Source organism: Leucopleurus acutus, assembly GCF_964270905.1.
Source record: "Leucopleurus acutus genome assembly, chromosome: 11".
Classification (NCBI taxonomy): Eukaryota; Metazoa; Chordata; class Mammalia; order Artiodactyla; family Delphinidae; genus Leucopleurus; species Leucopleurus acutus.
The window spans coordinates 61,190,963-61,211,245 of NC_139152.1; the positions used below are offsets into that span (position 1 = coordinate 61,190,963).

At 38.5% G+C, this 20,283-nt stretch overlaps 1 protein-coding gene across 1 annotated transcript in view; it reads right to left on the reverse strand.

Moving 5' to 3' along the window:
- The window catches only part of KCNC2 (potassium voltage-gated channel subfamily C member 2), a 193,381-nt gene extending 173,325 nt beyond the window's left edge, over positions 1-20,056 (reverse strand). Inside the window, exons 1-2 of the mRNA XM_082850157.1 lie at positions 19,950-20,056; positions 18,759-19,458 (exon numbers count right to left, since the gene is read on the reverse strand). Coding sequence (XP_082706283.1) covers positions 18,759-19,439 — 681 coding nt within the window. The 5' untranslated portion in view covers positions 19,440-19,458; positions 19,950-20,056. The remainder of the gene's footprint in view (positions 1-18,758; positions 19,459-19,949) is intronic.
- Between the last annotated feature and the right edge of the window lie 227 nt (positions 20,057-20,283).

A 20,283-nucleotide genomic window follows, 5' to 3' on the forward strand; every position in this document is an offset into this window, starting at 1 on the left:
TTTCTTGAGTAAAATATACTAGGAAGAGACTATTAACATGCAAGCAGAAGTTGTATAAAAGCCAACAAGAAGAGAAAAAAATACAGGGATATGTTGGTCCAATAACGTTTGAATGAAAATGGTATTAAATTTTACCCTTTCTCCACCTCTGGGACCACAGAAATCACCTCTGGCAAGGACCCAACCATCTTTGTTGTTGTTCTGGCAGTGGTGTCACTGGACAGCTGGAGAAGTTATCTGTCTCTATTTGAACACTAACTGCTTCAAAAATTAGTGCTGAACTATCAATTATTTGATAGTTCAGAAGTGGAGAGAGTTGCCAGTGTGTGATGTTCTCCAATACCAGCAGTGTAACAATGCTCAAGAGTCCTCTGTTCCTTCTTGTCTGACAACCATCCCAGGGAGCCACTGAGCTGCAGGAAGAAAGGTTTCTAGTTGCTCCCCTCAGAGATGCATTTGCAGGTGAAGAAGTAGAAGTCTTTGGATCACTGCATGCTGGGAAGTATACCTCACCACTTACAAAATAATCAGTGGCCAGTCTGTCAGGAAACACTTCTTTGAGGACCTTCTGTGTACCAGTCTGTCCTAGGCATCAGTAATTCACTAAACAAAAGTGATTTCAGGGCTTCCCTGGTGGCGCAGTGGTTGAGAATCTGCCTGCCAATGCAGGGGACACGGGTTCGAGCCCTGGTCTGGGAAGATCCCACATGCGCGGAGCAACTAGCCCCATAAGCCACAATTACTGAGCCTGCGCGTCTGGAGCCTGTGCTCCGCAACAAGAGAGGCCGCGATAGTGAGAGGCCTGCGCACCATGATGAAGAGTGGCCCCTGCTTGCCACAACTAGAGAAAGCCCTCGCACAGAAACGAAGAGCCAACGCAGCCATAAATAAATAAATAAAAATTTAAAAAACTTTTTAAAAAGTAATTTCAGTCTCCCCTGTGCTTCATGATCTTTACTCCCTTCATGTCTTTCAGAGAAGCATGCAATGGTATCAGGAATATTATCTTACATCATTTCAACACAGGGTCTAAACTTAGTGGAATTATAGTCAAGGCAATGATAGAAAGTTGTCAGCTGTGCTCCAAAAGCTATTGACAAAAATACAAATAATCTCGGAAACTCTCCCACAGCCTCCTGGATTTTCTACCTATGATCCAATGAAAAGAGGCTCTCCTGTCCCAAGATCTAGGGATACAACAAGCATTTGAAAGATGCCACCAATTATTAGACTAAAGATTTTGCACATCAGCCTGCTCTCAAGCTTCATATGATAATAGTTACCATTTACAGAAGGCTTACTTTATGTTAGGCATTCTGCTACACACATTAAATGCATTATCTCATTTAGTTCTCATATCATTTAATCCTCATAATACCCATCTTATGAGGAGGTTCTTTTACAAATAACGAGACAAAATCTTAAAGAAGTTAATTATATCATCCAAGGTCATGCAACTAATATGTCGTAGGGCCATATCCAAATCCAGCTCTGTCCGATGCCAAGATCTCTACTCTTAGCCACCACAATATGCTGCCTCTTAAGAGAGGTTATGCTAGAACATAAATGGATTAGGAGGAAATTCAGGACAATTCTGAATCTTGGCTGCAGAATACCAAGAAAACTGGAGACTAAAGGTGGAAGTAGAAGTGGAACTTGCAGAAAGAGATGTCCTTCTTGGGGTCAAGATTTATTTAGTGCTCCTGCCTGTGCTTATAGCACAGAGAATTTCCCTATTCTCTTTTTCTTCTAATTTCATTATTTCTAAATATGAGACAGAAACCGCAGATTCTAGTGATCAAAATTGTGTATCCAAAAATTCTAAACGTAGCCAAGATAATTTTCATAGGTCAATGCAACAGAAAGATATCCTCAGATCTATGAATACCCACAAAAATATATCATACTCAACTCATTCTTAAAAAATAAATTTTAAAATATATAGCATATCACAAAGAAGTGTTTCCAAATTGACTCAAAAATGAGAAATAATGACAGAAAGTAAAAGTGGTCATTTTTTAAACAGGTACAAATATATCTGAAAATTATGACCATAAATATAGTTACCAATTATATACATATAATAAAAATAAAAAATAAAAGATATATTAATTATAAAATGAATTATTGTTTACATATATGGCATATCCACAAAACCTAAAACAACAAACTGAAATACTGTTTCTATCAATAAGGATTCAGTAAGATAACTATACAAATGATTAATATACTAAAAGTAGCTCTTACTCATATGCCATCAATAACTAGTTAAAATGTAATGGAGAGCAAGATCCCATTCACAATACCAACTAAACATAAAATATATAGTATAATACTTGAAGTAAACACATAGGACATATATGAAGTAAACGATAAAATTCTTTTTTGAGATGTAAAACCAGACTTGAATAAAATCGGAAGGTACTGTGTTCCTGATTACAAAGATTAAATATTGGATAAAAAAACTCTCTATACCCCTATGACTAAAACTATCTTAGAGGAAATAAAAATAAAATAATTATACTAAATTTCTAATAGCCTTTGGGGGACAAAATGGCTATTTTCTTTTTTCGTCTATTATATACTCCCTTAATTGTCCATAATAAGAACATTTACTTTTATGATTTAAGACTACTTTTTATTTTTAAAATAGGGTTTCCTGGGCTTCCCCGGTGGCACAGTGGTTAAGAATCCGCCTGCCAATGCAGGGGACATGGGGTCGAGCCCTGGTCTGGGAAGATCCCACATGCCGCAGAGCAACTAAGCCCATGCGCCACAACTACTGAGCCTGTGCTCTAGAGCCCGTGAGCCACAACTACTGAGCCCACGTGCCACAACTACTGAAGCCCGTGTGCCTAGAGCCCATGCTCCGCAACAAGAGAAGCCACCGCAATGAGAAGCCCGCACACCGCAACAAAGAGTAGCCCCTGCTTGCCACAACTAGAGAAAGCCCGCGCACAGCAGTGAAGACCCAACACAGCCAAAAATAAATAAATAAAATAAATTTATAAATAATAAATTAAAAAGAAAAATAGGGCTTCCCTGGTGGCGCAGTGGTTGAGAGTCCGCCTGCCGATGCAGGGGACATGGGTTCGTGTCCCGGTCCGGGAAGATCCCATGTGCCGCAGAGCGGCTGGGCCTGTGAGCCATGGCCACTGAGCCTGAGCATCCGGAGCCTGTGCTCCGCAACGGGAGAGACCGTGACAGTGAGAGGCCTGTGTACCGCAATAAATAAATAAATAAATAAACTACAATGATCCCCTATCTTAAAAACATAAATTTGTCCTAAAATTATTCTGTTTTGAATACTATGGTTTATTTTATAATTTTTATTTTATCTACTATCTCACAATGGTTTTTCCTAAAAACAGTAAAGTTTTACTTGATGTCTATAATATATACAATATATTTGTATAAATGAAGGCTTTTCCAATTCCTTCTATTTGCATGACCACTATAATGTATATATGTTTCTTTAAATGTCTTTCTCAGTCTTCATATTTGCCACAATTTAGAGAGAATATCTGAGCATAATTAGGTTTTAGATGTAATGGTCTTCATTACTGCACTGGTTTGATAAACTGTATTCTAGGTAGCATGAGGAAAAAGTCACCTTGGATATTTCCATTATATTAAATGAAATGAGATAACAATACTCTGATGAATAAGAATCTTTTTTTTTTTCTGTTCTCCTTGTCTAATTTTCTTGCTGCTACAACGTCCATTCTTCAGCGTCTTTTCTTAGAACACAGCACCCTTCACTGAAGGCCCCGTTTCCATGTAATAAGCAGGACAATCAGTGCCATCTATTATCGTCAGTCAGATGTTTCTCTGTAAAATAAGGACTAAGCATTTGGTCCCACTGGCAATGTCTCTGTGTAAAAAATTAAAGCACACTAATATGTAAACATTATTTCAGCTTGATGCTGTTACTTTATTGGGGAACTTTAAGTACCACAAACATCTGTTTAACCATCAATGTTCATGTTCTTACAAATGTATTTTCAGTGGACAGATGATAAATTAAAGTGTCACTGTTCTCCAAGTGATAATTTTCTAGGATTTTGTATTAATGTTAGTCTAACAAGCTTCTTATAGCAATGATACAGTCACACACTACACGTCGGTTTTGAATTTCTTCACTAGGAATATATATTTGGGGACCAGAAAAGACAAAAAGTAGATAAAGAAGGTGGGCCCAAAGAAGGTAAGAAGAAACAATGACTTTGTAGGGAAGAATCATAGGGGAATACATCCTTGTAGACAAGAGAACTAATGGAATTGTTCATATGGTAATAAAAACCCACTGAGAAAACTACCAGACACTGTGCATGACTCTGGAGAACAACAACAAGAACGGAACGGTGCCCCTACGCAGAAGTTCGTAATGAGTATGGGCAAGAAGTCTATATACATACAATCAAATTCTAGCGGAAGATAGTATACCTCATCTCCTTGGCCACGTCTCATTAAAAGTGATGAAAAAATATCACAGGGATAGAAAACAGGAAACATTGCTATCAATGACCCAGAAATATTAAGATATAAAGCAAACAGAATTGAACGAATCGAGATGCAGATTCAGGGGAGAGGGAGAATGGAATTCAATACAGGTGCAAGAGGAAGCTTTTCTGGGAGTTGGTCCAATTCTTCCCACAGAGATCCAGAAGCCAGAGGAACCAGAGGCAACGGGCCCTAATACAAGGAGCTGGCTGTGGGACAACTCCTTGGAAGTTCCTGAATTACTTTAGTGGCTGGCTACAGAATTTTCCCTCAGGATATAGCCAGCAAGAATAGCTCTCTAAATTATGTAGAGATTCAACAGTAGAGAAGACAGTTTCTATTAGGTGTGTTGGTGTGATAGAGAAAAGTAAAGTAAACTTCTTAGTACCTCAGATTTCCTCAAAGAGCATGGAGAAAAAGAAAAGAGAAAGGTCACCCTGCATTAACTGAAATTCACTAAATTTCTTTCCCCAAATACAGCTTCCTTTCTTAGGCCTTGAGAGGGTCCCTAGCTTGCCCACCTGCTCCTCCCTACACACCCTGAAGGGAATTCTTTGTTTCTGCATGATCCTGCCTATCTACCCACAAAACACTATAATCACCCCCACTCTCTTTCAAAGGAAAAGATATTTCAAGAAAATAAATACTATAAAAAAGAACAAAGGTGAAAGAATAGAAGAAAAATACCCATAGAGGGACCAGAGTTAATACCAGAAATGAGACAGAACTTTAAAAATTATTTAACTGGTATCTTCACAGAGATTCCTGAAGACACTCTATCCATTAAATGAGAACATACTGAAATGGAAAAGGAGAAGTCAGAAAATAAATGATTTATTGGATACTACAAAAATGTTGCCCAAATGGAAAAGTCAGTGTACTGGGTTAAATGGTATCAACCCACATGCATATTCACCCCAAACCTCAGAATGTCCTTATTTTGAAATAGCATCTTTGCAGAGGTATTGTAATTAGTTAAATTAAGATGCGGTCATACTGGGTTATTAAGGGCTATAATCCAAAAATTAGTGTCTTTATAAGAAGAGAAAACCGAGAGACACACACAAGGAAGATCAGCTTGTGAAAAGTGTGGCAGAGATTGGAGTGACGTGTCTACAAATCGAGGAACACCAAAGATTGCCAGGAACCACCAGAAGCTAGGAGAGAGCCATGGAGCAGATTTTTCCCTCAAAACCTTCAAAAGAAACCAATCCTGCTGAGACCTGGATTTCAGACTTCTAGCCTCTAGAACTATAAGAGAATAAAGTTCTGTTGTTTCAAGACATCAAGTTTGTGGTAGTTTGCTACAACAACTCAGAGAAACTAATACAGCCAGTTAAATGCAGTAATACTGTATCTACAAAGTGATAGAGAAACTCAGAGGAAGAAATGAACTGCTTTTGAGAGAGTTTAGAAGGTGTCAAGTAAGACTTGATAATTATACAGGCTATTGAAAGATGATTGAATCAACCTGTTACACAGAGGAGGAGAAAGTATTCTAGGCTGTGAAAACAGTGCACAAATGTGCAACAGTGTGAATGCACCTCGTATTCAGGAATGGCAAAGCATGCAGTCTGACTGGTAGAGCTGTGAGAGCTATTATTATGTTTATGGATGATGGGCAGATTCTGGAGAGCCAGACTAAGGAAAATATAGTTTAATATGTAGCCAAAGGAAAGGGATAACAAGGTTGTAAGCAAGAAAATAGCATGGTACATTAATGCTTTAGAAGGAATTACTCTGCCTTGGATCCGAACACACCATCTTCTTCCCATTTTAACTCCTTTGGTGCCTGTTTTCATTTCTGCTTTTCTTCCTCACTACCTTTGCTCCTTCCTGGACTTTTATCTAAAGGAAATATTTATTTAAAGCAATTTAAAAGAGTATTTTAAAGCCACAGAATCTTATTGGTATGTTTTAAATCTCCAATTCACTTTACGCTTCTAGCTTTGGAGTCTACATGAGCTACTATATTGAACTAGTCACTTCCATTTCATAGAAATTATGCAAAAATTAATATTATTTTCTTGGGCTTTAAACCAAAAAAGCTGACATTTATTGTACAGAGGACTTCTTACTCCTCACCACCTTTTTATGGTGGTGAATTACTGCAACCAAAAAATTTAAGGGGCATACTCTGCATCTAATTTCACAACTATAAAATCTATGAAATAGCTATTAATAATCGAGTAATTGGTACTGAAGTATAAAAGATAAACCACAAAACATAATGCAAAATATTATAGGGCTTCCCTGGTGGCGCAGTGGTTGAGAGTCCGCTTGCTGATGCAGGGGACACGGCTTTGTGCCCCGGTCCTGGAGGATCCCACATGCCGCGGAGCGGCTGGGCCCGTGAGCCATGGCCGCTGGGCCCGTGAGCCATGGCCGCTGAGCCTGCGCGTCCGGAGCCTGTGCTCCGCAACGGGAGAGGCCACAACAGTGAGAGGCCCGCGTACCAGGAAAAAAAAAAAAAAAATATATATATATATATATATATATATATAATAGTGTTAAATCCCATGAAAGAATAACTGTTGATTTCTCAAATCATATAACCACTGACTCTTGAATTAGAAAAAAGTCATAAAGTTTGTCTTGTTCCATTGTGCAAACAGAAACTAGGGAGATATTCTTGACGTCTCTCTCTGCCTCATTCACTGCATGTAATTAATAGACAATTCCACTTTAATTATGTTCATTTTACTTCATCCCTCTGGCCACTGTTTTAATTAAGATCACAGGTATCTCTGACCTGGATTACTGCAATAACATGCTAAACTGTAGCTCTTCTGAGAAACTTGTACTCATTTTCCCCAGCCCAATCCCCTCTTCAAGTATAAAGGTTTCAGAATAATATTCCCAATTACAAACATGCCTGCCATTGCTCTGCTTAAAATCCTTCAAAAGCTCCCCACTACCACCAGAGGAAGACCAGACCTTCTCAACAGAGCTTACCAAGCCTCTGGATCCAACCTCAGCTTCTGTCTCCTGCCCTATCTCCGCATCCCTCACGCAATGCTGTAGCTGTCCTGAATTATTTACAGTATCTTGTACAGGCCTTGCCTTCTTTCCCTTTTAGGACTTTGTTTCAGCTCTTCTCTCTAAAAAGTCTGGCTATTTCCTCCTCTTCATCTTCTGGTACCAACAGAGGCCTATTTCCTCCAGGAAGTCTTTTTCCCACCTTGGCAAGACTACATTAACTTCTACTGGAGCTCTCCTGACATTGCACTATCATTTCCCTTCTGTTCTCCTCCAGGACACCACAACTCCTTAAAGGCGGGAAATATGCCTTTACCTTGCCACTCGTAAAATGCCTGGTATATAATACATACACATTAGATATTGTTCTAATTAATCACCCTTTATTCATTAGGGATAGAATTACTCCTACAATTTTCTGGACAGTAATCCAAGACCCATACGAAAAATCTCAGGAACAGACAACTTATTTTTTTATGAACATTCTAAATGCTAGAAAGTTCCCTTAAGGTGGGCTATTGTAACCACGCTATCTCCCAAAATAAGCAATGCTTGTCGTAAAGAATAGTGATGATGATGACGATGATGATAATAATATTACAGCTAAAATTTAGAGAACCAGAGAACCAGGCTGGCTTCTGAACATGACTATGCTCAATCCACCCTTCTAACGATTCCTTGAGTCAGATAAAATTATTATCTCCCCAGTCCAGATGAAAAGAGGGAGGCTTAAAGAAGCAACTTTGTGAAAGTTATACAGCAAGCAAGTGGTACAGTCAGGATTCGAACTCGCCAACTGAGTTTTAATTCACACCACTTCACTTTGCATTAATTCACTCGCATCTCAAAACCAACTGTCAGCTAGTCCTTCAACTCTTTGGCCTGAAAAAGAGCTGTAGTAAAAATGATATTAATAATAATAATAAAATTAAAAAATAAAAACCTAGTTAACTTTGTTTTAAACTAGTCTCTGAGTTCATCTGTCCATGGAACTCTTTTGAGGGGCAACATCTGTTAACACCCTGAAGAGCTGCAGATCTAGAAAACACACTTTGATACTGGTCCAAGCATGATTATTATCTTAATTCACTGTTAAATTGTATTTGCTTTGGCAGCAGTCACATCACAGTACTGTCATGTACTGGGTCAGTAGCCAACTACAACCCCAAAGATGTTCATCTTATCTGAATCCTATCCAAATCCTACTGCAGTGAGACCCGGGAAGTAAAAATTTTAGTCATCATCTTAAATTATTCCTATCTAAGTTTCAGAACCACTATTTTGGAATAAACTGAGATAACAGTGTTTATTCCTACCCTGGACTGAATATCCATCTCATTAGAAAATCTCATTTATAAGCCCAGAAGCCCTCTCTTCCTCTGAAGCTTGTTTCCCTGCCTTCTGATCCTTTTATTACCCCATATAACATGGCATGGTATTCTCTGTCAAACTTCCATGTTTGCACACTACTCTGTTAACCTAATCCTTGATTGCTGGGAAAAACTTTATCTCTTGCCCGTTAACTAAAATCTCATCTCCTCTGTATAGGAGACTGGGTCCTTCCCAAATCTGTGTGTCCACACTATACCAATATCTCTATTATAGTGTTAATGCATTATATTGTAACTATGGACATACAGTTGTTCTTTTCCAATAGAATACAAGCATTTTGAAGGTAAATGCCAAATTTTAACCATTGCATTCTCAGTACTAACCTAGTTTTGACCAATAGTTGAAGCTCAATAACTGTCAGCAGAGAGATTCAAAAGCATTTGAAAACTTTCATCTTTGACGCTTCCAGTTTGTTTAGCTGAGAAAAATGTACTAATACCTGGTGACGGCACACTACTTCATCAACCAAGTGATGCAAGCCAAGGTAGAGGAAACACAAAATGTTGTTGACAAAGAAACCTAGCAGTGAAGCACAAAGTCAAGTACTCAAAAGTAAAGTTACCAAGAAATCACCTATATAGAGAAATTTAAGATGAATTAAATCCATGATTAATACATAAATAGAAAAATGAATAAGTATTGAAAACAATCACTAAATTTTAAAAAAACTAAAGAACTGATAGTATGCACATGTTACAACTAAAAACTGAGCACTGGACTCTCAGGAGAAGGTGAAACAACGAAAGAATCCTGTTTCTGAATTAAGACTAATCCATTTTGAATGTCATTGCAGCCTATTAGTACATTAAAATATATTTGATTTCATTAATTTGCATGAATTTTATATCTCTAGCATTGTATTCCAAATATCAAAGCACAGTCAACACCATTTTGAACCTAAGAATTAAGCATAAGCTCACAAATGTTTCTCCATCATGATACAAATATGATGGTTGTTCAACTTGATGCACCCACTAATCATTTTATATGACCCTCACAGGTCACTCAGGCCTGATAATAAAGTTCCAGCTAAAAAAAAAAAAGGCTACTTGCTACTTTAGATTCCATTTGCACCAAAAAAGGGCCAGCTAAATCTCTGTTCTGTCCATTTCCTACTCAATTTATATGAAAGATGGGTTTCATTAATAGTATTTTAATAATTTTCATAATTGCCCTCTCACTGTTCACCCCAAGAGAGAAGCAGGACAATTTAAACAGTAAATCAAACTATAATGATGCATTGTTCTGTTTTCCTAAATAACAATTTTATCCAAATTAATATATTGGGTTGCCCAAAAAATTCATTCGGGTTTTTCCATAACATCTTACTGAAAAATCCGAATGAACTTTTTGGCCAGCCCAATAGTAAGGAAGCTTCCTCTTGCTATGATTACTTTGCCATTGTTTCCAATACAGTTATTACACAATATTCACTTTTAGCAAATGGCATTTTATCCTTAATCAATAAACAGAAATATAAGCAACCCTATACCTGAATTTCTGTTGTATAATTTACAAACACAGATACAAAATTTACAGAAATTCTGAATAATCTGTCCCTTTCATTAAGCCCAATCTGACAAACTACTCAATGAATAATTTTATATTCATCCAAATTGTTTTTGCTTAAACATAATTCATAAACATGTCTTAAATTTAGAATTAACAATATTATTTGGATATCATGACAATGTTATCTAGGATCACTTTATTTTATAAAAAAAATTTGCATTTTATCATTTAGTGATAACTTTCAAATTCTGGACAAAGTATTGGTGTAAAATAAGAGAATGTCTGTGGTCAAAAGGTGGCATATTTTCGTCACTTGGACTTTCTCCATGGAGACAACTCAAAGGAGAACACCTTCCATAGCTGAGACTAAATCACATATCACTTGCCAAGAAGGGCTATCTTGACCTTTGCTCCAGTTTTTAAAGATATCAGCAACGTTGTCAGATACATGAAGAATGGCAAACTCCAAGATCTGATAGCAAACCCACCAGAGTATTCAAACAGAAAATGAAGATGACACTGAGGTGTCTGCATAGGATTTTCTTAATACATGAACACTGAGGAAATGTCAGATTACAAAGATGTCTCTATCATTATGAGCTTTCAGAAGAAAAGGTCAGTCAACTAACCATAGCAATTATGGAGTACTTTTTTCCCAATATTACCAGAAACTTCTTCTGTTTTGATTCCTATAAAATGCATTCTTTCAAACATTCCAAAAATTATAATGCTGCTTTACATCCCACCACAAGGAAGAAAACACCACCTTTGGATAACTGTCTACTAAAAGAAGGTTGAAGGAAAAGTTTTTCTGTCCTGTATTTGCTGACCTCAAACAATATATAATCTCATTTTCAGATCTTAAAAACCACTCCAAGTATCTTTCACTCTGATTTACCAGTTATTCCTGTGTAAAGCCAACCATGATCTGGTTAATTACATGTGAGAAAAGAATGTTCTATAAAACACATTAACCATCACCAATAGGTTGAACTAGGGCTGCATTTAAAAATTCCAAAGGCAATAAGTCCAATAAAATTAGAAAAACATATTACAAAAGACACACACACACAAGGATAAAGGGAAAAAATAGGAGGTAAGTGCACAGGCAGGTTAGTTTTGAGGCTTTAAAGGTAGTAGAACAGTAAGATATAGAACTGGTAGAGAAGGCAGCAATGGAAGGATTCATCTGGAGGGGATCTGGAAATAGAGGGAATATCTAAAACAGTGACAATAGGACATGGAAGAGGACAGACCCTACCCCAACTAACATACTTACTGCTTCCCAGAAGCTAAAATCTGTGCACCTAACGTTAAACCCAACCCAGACTAAGCAATCAAGATTGAATGCGAAGAGCGCCAGGGGTCAGAAGATCTAAATTCTAGCCCTGCTACTGTCACTAACTAGCCAAGGCTATGAACAAGCCAGCTGCTTTTTCTGTGAGTTGAGGTAACTGTGTCAGGTGATCACCAGTTTCCTTCCAATTTAAGCCTCATGCACACTAGAAGTCTGTTTTATATACCAATCTCATTCAAAGAGTATATATTATATATATAAATATACACATGCACACATACAAATTAATATTCTCAATCAAAACTTTAAGCAATACTCCCATGAGTCTCTTCCTTCATTTATCCATATAAAAATTTTATAAACATATACAAACCCTGAGTGTGTATCTACAGTATGACAGTGAATATATGTTTTTATGTAAATATGTATATACTGAAATAGAAAAACTATTTTTTCCCAAAAGAGAAATATGGTGCCCTATATAATACCTACATATATTTCTCTTGAAATAGTCTTCATTAATGAGTACATTAAAATACAAGCTTATGAAGTGTGCTAGACAGCATACCATTCTCTATGCTTACTCTGATAGAATGAGCTGTGAAAGAGATTAGGACTAAATAATTTGACACTATTTTGTAAACACTTCAATGTGTTAGGCATACCTGTAAATCCTCAAGTGAGTAAGACTTTCCCTTCTGTATAAGATACGGGAAGGGGAAAACGCTGGTGTCTTTGACAAGGCTCTATTCAAATGGAAATGAAACTGAGATTATCTAATCAGTTATCCTTGTGGGTGGATGGGTATACACCTGCACTGAATCTTAGACTTAGGAAATGACAGAGCCGATCATCTTTATGGGTTTCATGACAGAGCCACAGCAAAATGATTTCCTGAGATCAATATGTGGTTGAGAGAAAGCTGTTTTCAATGGAAACAAGAAGCTAGGAGCTAACCTGTTTCTATGGTAACCAGAGCAGCAGTTACCCAACAGCTGTAGGGAAAAAGAAGGGCAGAAAGTTAAAATGCAAAAAACAAAAGAAATCCATACTAGTTTACCCTATTAGGGTGATGGTCCCTAGAGTACAATCAAAACCAGTGCAGACATACTGTTCCCCCCACCCAAGGGATTTTTAGCAATCACTATCCTTATTTTTCCTCCAAACCTCAAAATCTTAGAGCTGGAAAGAAGTTTGGATACTTATCTAGTCCAATGTGTCATCCCCATTTTTTTCTTTCAGAATAAGGCTGAAGGATATCAAGACTCAAGAAGATGAAGTAAATTCTTTAAGGTCACACAGCTAGTTGTGAAATCAAGGTTAGTGCCTAGGTCTCATGGATTCCAACTCAGGCATTTTTCCAATGCTGTTTCCATATATTCTCTACTTCTAGTCTCTTCTCCTCCCAACACCCACATTTTAGTCACTTTCTGAGAAAATATTGACTACAGAGTATTAAAATTAATCACTACCCTTCAACCTATGAGAAAAGCAAAAAAGCAATGCTATCCTGTCATAAAAAAAAAATCTTGACTGCTCTTCCAAAAGAAAAGCCCTTCATACTTCAAAAAGAATTGAATTAAGTTTATATCATATATTGATGGTTATTGTTTAGATTATGTTGCCACTCTATATTTCCTTACGGAGATCTGTTTTTATATGTTATCAGTCCTTTAGTGTCCTTTACTATTTCATTCAGATATACTTTAAAGGTTGCCATAATAAAAAGGATAAATGACTCAGAGTTTGAAAAATATATGAGATCTAAAAACTGCATTTACTTTATTTGCAGTAGTAAAAATAAATAGTAATGATACATATTTCTAATGGGAAAGGTTGACCTGCATTTCTTTATAAACCTACACATTTCCTTGTTTCAGTTGCTTTGAAAATAAGCTTCTTGACAGAGAAGAAAAATGTCCTTGACTCTCATTTAGTATTGTCAACTCAGTTCTACAGATGAATTCTTGGGAAAATATAACAGAAAAAAGTCATACCTAATCTGTCCAGCTATTCACCTTTGGCATGCCTAATGCCCCAGCAATGGATCAGATCACCTAGTTTGTGATAAAATACACTACTGAAAATACAATTCTATTAGAGTTACCTGTTTTTTTAAAATTATATGTTGAATGAGGCACTCTCTAATCTTATCCAATGCTCAGAATATAAGAATAAAATTAATTTGTGAACTATACAATTAGTGTCCTGGAAAAGGTTAAAGGACACTTAGATGCTTATACAGCAAATGCAAACACACCAGACTATTACACCAAACTCTTTTTAGGGGTCTGAAGTTTGGATTTGCATTGTCATATGGTTGGTCATAACTTGTAATTAAAATGCAAGGGATGAAGACACTCGACCACACTGCAAATAATTCAGTTGTTTGGTATATGTACATCGTTTAACATATTCTTCAATAATGCTGCAGAAAGAGAGTGTATAAATCACTTTGAAAAACAGAAAAATCAAGATTGAAAAAGCCTAACATTTTCACATAATAAAATAAAGACTAACAATACCTTAAGACCATCATTTCTTTTTTTTTTTTTTTTTTGGTCACCCCCTGCAGCTTGTGGGATGTTAGTTCCCCAACCAGGGATTGAACCCTGGGCCCTCTGCAGTGAAAGCACGGGCGTCTTAACCAGTGGACCGCCAGGGAATTTCTGAGACCATCATTTCTAGATGGAATATTTTCCTGCACATCTAGGCAATATTTCTATGTGAGATTTTTTTTTTTTTAGGAAAACATCTATAATATTTCTGGAATTTTGTTTGTTGTTATTTTGTTGCATTTTTAATTGAATAGATAATGTTTTAGGAGATATCTTATTATAAATAGAGTGGCGAGCTTATTGAGGGCAAAGCACTATATCTTCTCATGCATTCCCAGTAGCTTACATAGTTTCTGGTACAATGACTGCATAATCAGTATTCACTGATTAAATAAACATTCTAAAATTTTAATAATTAAGAGCAATATTTTATAAACAAGCTATATTTGACCATTAATTCTTTTAACTGGAGCAAGGCTCACAAAACAAGAATTAATACACTTTCTTTCTTTAATCTTAATATATGACTCAAACTGTCTTTGTCTTATTATAATTTTTTTAAATTAAACGTTATACTTAAAGCTAGCAAATAGCTACTTAGATAATTTCTTTCCTGTTTTGTTTTGTGCTTTGAGGTAGAGGAAAAAATGGCCCATAAAAAGTAAATTACATATTTGCAATTCTGAATCCAATTCTAGATATTTAAGTTTAAATTTTAATAGTTTTAAGGAGTATATTTTAGTAATGCTGTGGAAATAAACAATTTAAAATACTAATAAAGTATATTTTCAAGATTATAAAAATGGTGGATTCACTATCATAATCCAAGTATAGTCAGGATTATCTGCATATAGTGGTATATAGATAAAGGTCTGGAGAACATATACGAAGTGATTCAGACCCACACCAAAAAGCCAACATCTTAAATATGGTTCTATGGCAGTTTTTTTTGTTTTGTTTTGTTTTTCTTTTCTAAAATTCTGTTTGAGAGTAAAAAAAGAAAAGGTCTATCAGGTAATCAAAGATACACATGCTGCCAAGGAAGGGCCACACTCTAGACCAGAACCTAATTCAATCACTTTCCCTCCTTCCCCCAAAAAATAAGTGAAAAGAAGAGGGAGATCTAATATAACCACTCTTAGCTCTGTAATATTGGGAAATTTTGTGCTTATATTATCTTTCAAACTTCTAAAAAATCTAGAAGTTCTATTAAAGAATTTCTGCCTGGTGCCTGTTCACTTACTATTATATGCCTTCATAGGAAAGCGCATACAAGCTTCATTTCCTTCTAAAACTTAGACATTAAATTGGAAATATACAATGCAGAACATTTTTACAAAAACATCTATGCCTCCTTGTTTTTTACTATTTGTAAATATCACTCAATGGCATCAACGGAATAATCTCACCTTTTCTTTCCTGATCTCATTTTCTGAACAACAGGTTTCCATGACAACTTATATTTAAATTTTTATAAATTTCTATTTTGGAATACTATTCTTAAGGATACAATTCATAAATGAAAAGTATAAACTTATTTACCAAGTTAACCTGAACAATGTAGACCTCTCAAATATGTATTTACATCATAAATTAAAAGTAATAGAGGAGGTGGAAATGCCAACCAAAACAAAAGGCAAAAATACAGTGTTGTAGAATTCAATTAATTATCCAGTTCCTATCACTCTTGTTTCAGTCTGCCACTTTAGATCATAAAAGTTAGAAATTAAACATGTCTATTATAAAATTGAGCCAATCTCCTCAATGTTGGGAAAGGATAAGGACAATGTTGAAACAGGTGTAACAAACTGAAAATAGAATTTGGACAGTTAAAATTGTTCATCTCAAGTATATCAATAAAAGATGAACTAATGTAAAATGAAAAGTAAGAGGGCTTATAAAAGTTAAATACTTCTATTAAGAATGAGACTTGTGACAGTAAGACCACAGCTAAAACAAACCACTTGATAATTGATTTTATGTCTCCTAGAATCATGTCCATGCAAAATATAATTTCATCCAGTGACCTCCCAATGTAATTCTATTTATCAAATTAGTCAGATAACATTGTCTGTCAATCATCTGAACTAAAAGTGTCCATATAAAAATATTAAATCACATTTAAATAGAATGGTGACTTCTGAGTATTCTTCAGGCAACCCCTAATAATTTGAAAAGGGATTTTCTTGAAGACAAGTCCCACAAATGTTAGCCAGTCTGAACAAAAAGGAAAACATTACATATCAACTGGTCAATAAAAATGGAAAGTTAAAACAGCGTTCATTTTAAGAAAACTGGAATCCCATATTTGCACTCTAATGTTGGGTGGTACAGCCAAAGACCTGGAAAAAATATATATATATATACACATATGTCATAGATGACCTTTCAAAGTTAGAATTCTAGTGACTGTCCTATGCTGCATTAAATCTCAAGAGCAACACTATATGCAGAGATTTCACAAGCCAGACAGTCAGTTATAATCAGTGGTTGTGGTGGAAAGGGCCTGGGGGGGATGTCATGAGACCTCCAGCATAATTTTGGCTCTGCTAATAACTCGCTGTATGACCTTGGCCCTCACTTAGTATCTGCAGTCTTCATTTTCCTCATCTACAAAATACAGGGTCCTCACGAGGTGATCTCAAAGAAATTTTCCAGGTCTATGATTCTGAGCTGATTCTGCTTCTAATGGCTCTTTGACCTTGTATTAATCTCTAATCTATCTGTGTTCTTTTCCTCACCTAAAAGGGATGCAGGTCAAATCCTTAATATTACTACAATGAAATCTTAGTAAGATTTTTAAAAAACTATTTTCAGTTCAATAGTCTAGCCATTGACCAATAATCAATAGAATCAATTACCATAGCAATAATAAAAACTGAACATCTTAAAGTTTTTGCTGTGCAACCTGGTCTACAATAAAATGTATTCTATTATTATGAGGAAAGATAATAAAACTTCCTGTCTTTTTTTGTACCACATAAAATAAGAAAATTATAGGATGAGTCTGAAAACAAATGCAGATTATCTTTTCAGCTGCCAAGTGGAAAGAGCACTGTAGCACTTGGCTGAAATCCAAAACAACAGAGGTAAGGGTCATGAGCCTATGATTTAACTTAAATAAATAATATGCACTTTTTTTTCCCTGAATGCCAACTCTTGCTGAATTTATAGAATGGTCTTAGAAGGAAGATTTCAGAGTTGAAGTTAGTAATTCTACATTCAAATATGAGAACATGGGCATACTAGAATTTATGTATGCATTTAAATACCAGATCCCATAAAGTAGCAATGCTTTAAATTGTCTCTTTGATATTCTATTTCAAATTGAAAACAAAACATATCCTCAGACTTCTACTAAAGTGGTATCAGAAGCACATCTTCTGACATGTTATCAGCTGCACAACATCTCAGATGCAGAGACTTCTGACATTCAGGGGAACACAATAATGAGGATATAGCCAAAGTTAAGCTGGGAGAATTCCCATTCTGCCCAAGGGGAATCTTTTCTGGGTGTCAGAAGCAAACCAGACACATGCAGTTACAAAGATTTAACTAAATACAGTACTCTGTTCTCACATATAATTAAAAACCATTCACATACTGTATAATTTTGGGTTGTTTATATTTCTTTTCTTTCCTTTAAAACTAGAGAAACCATTATTAGTTACTTTTATAATCTCTTCATTGGGATTTTGAAGAATTAATCGTGGGTATCAAGGACTAAATTTAAACTGTCACTCAAGCTAAAGACTGAAAAGAAAAATTGAGGATGGGATCACAATCTATAGAGTATAATAAAGTTGCCTACAATCTAAATTACCCAGTCTTTAATTTAGAGACTCCCACTAAACCAGGATCACCAAAGTGACCAATTGGCGTTCAACCTGTAGAAAACACAGATACAGCACAAGGGGAAAGGCATCAGACTCCAAAATTCACTGTGCAGGTGGGCTATCCCGTCAACTCACGGGGACAAGCAAACCCAGCACTGCTCTCTCTTGGAAGGACACAGGCGCAAACAACATTCGGGAGGTTTTCACAAAATGAACCTCCTGGCACACCCTCTCCCGGCCCAACCACGGACATATATTCCATTTCTCCTCTACTGTCCTCAGATTAGTGGCCATCCGAGCTAAAGAAAACGTTGGAACAAGAGTTAGAAAAAGAAACTCAACAGAAAGTGTGATAGCGGTTTCAGAACAAGGGTCCGGACAGACTCGCCCAGAGTAGCCGACATTTGCCCTTTCGGTCCCATCTGCTGAAGTAAATCTCAGTTGCAGTTGAGGAGGAGAGGAAGGGGATGCTGGGGGGCGGGGGGTAGGGAGCAGGGAGGATCGGGGCCAGAGTCCCTGAGTTTACCCTGCACGGGAGGGGCCCCTCGTCTCCAGGTTAGGGAACCCTGTTCTCTTCTCCCCCTGCCCCCATCCCAGAGGCCTCGGCGGAAAAGAACAGGAAGTTGCGGAAGGAGTTGGGAGAAGTTGGCGCAGCAGGGAAGGGGGCGACTCTGGCCTTACCCTGGCGGCTCTGGACGAGTAGGGGTCCTCAAAGAGGGCCCACATGCGGGGCTGCAGCCTCCTCCAGCGGCCGGACTTGCCGTCGGGGCCCCCCAGGCCCGCGGCGTCCTCGATGCCAAGCCTCTTGGCCGCCAGGTCCTCGTCGTCTCCAGGGTCGCCGCCGATGAGGTCGGGGGTCTCGAAGATGTCGAGCGCCTCTTCGGCGTCGCGGTGTTGCCGGTAAGTCATCCAGCAGCAGGGCTCCACGTCGGTCTCGTCGATGCCCCAGAAGGCCAGCTCCTCCTCGAACAGCGGCCCGCACACGTCGGCGGGGCAGTGCAGCTTGCCGGTGCGGTAGTAGTTGAGCACATAGGCGAAGACGCCCGGGTGCCGGTCGAAGAAGAACTCGCGGCTGCCCCGGGGGTAGTCGCTGCCGCCGCGGACGCTGCAGTTGCCCGCGCCGCCCTCGAAGCAGCCGCCCGGCCCGGGGGACAGAGGGGGCGGTCGCGGCGGCGGCGAGAGCGTAGGGGGCGACGGCTGCAGCTTGTCGCCCGCCGCCTTCAGGCAGTCGCCCTGGGGCTCGGAGGCGGCGAGAAGGGCCAGGCGCGTCCCGGGCAGGGTCTTGAGGGTGCTGCGGTAGGTTTCGTGCCGGGTGCCCCCGACATTGAGGATCACCCTCTCGTTGTTCTCGATCTTGCCCATCTCTGTGCCTTAGACATGACTGGGGGGAGGCGAACACAGCACCAAGTTAAAGATCTCGGCCGGCGGAGCCGCGCTGTGACTCCCACCCCCACTCCCAGCCCGAGAGTCCCAAGATGCAGGGTTGACAGAAAGGCGAGGGGCAAAGGGCCCTCCCAGGATGAGTTTGGCGCCCAGCCCTGTCCCCGCCTCAAGCATCATACCTTTCCCAGGTTTCTAGAGAACTGAGGAGATAGCAGTCCGAATCTTCCTTGACCTTCCTTGACACCTTTTACCCGCCTCACACCTTTCTCCCTCTGCTCTGTCTCCTTCATCTTTTCACCCTTCACCCTCTCTGCCCTCTGTCCTCTCTCAAGTCTCACCTGTTCCCAGCCCCTAACTCTCCCCCTCTCTCTCTCCCCAAACCCCTTATCTTTCCCTCCTAAGTCCTCCCCTCCCCCTCTCCCCACCCCCGTCCTCTCCCAGTGCCCCGTCCCTTTCCTCCCTCATATTCCGAGACCCTCTCCCTCCTACCCTCTCCGGGAGGCTGTTCCCTTAGGCAGGGAGTTCTCTCTGCCCAGGCAACTTGGCAGTGTTGAGTGAGAGACCCCCAGACTGGGCGGCGAGCCCCCACTAAACGCGTACTCTCGGTGAACTCTGGACAGCCCGCTGTTGCCGGCTCGCGAGGAGTGCCCCTTGCGCGACCTCTACTCCCCTTCCCGGGCCAGGCAAATAGACTGAACGCGGAAGTCAGAGCAAAAAAAAACGTCCCTGCTGGTGCCTTTCACCAGGGAGACCTCTCCCAAATTTCCTGATCCAATCTCCTTTTCACATTACTGCTATTGTTGAAATTATTATTACTTGGGAA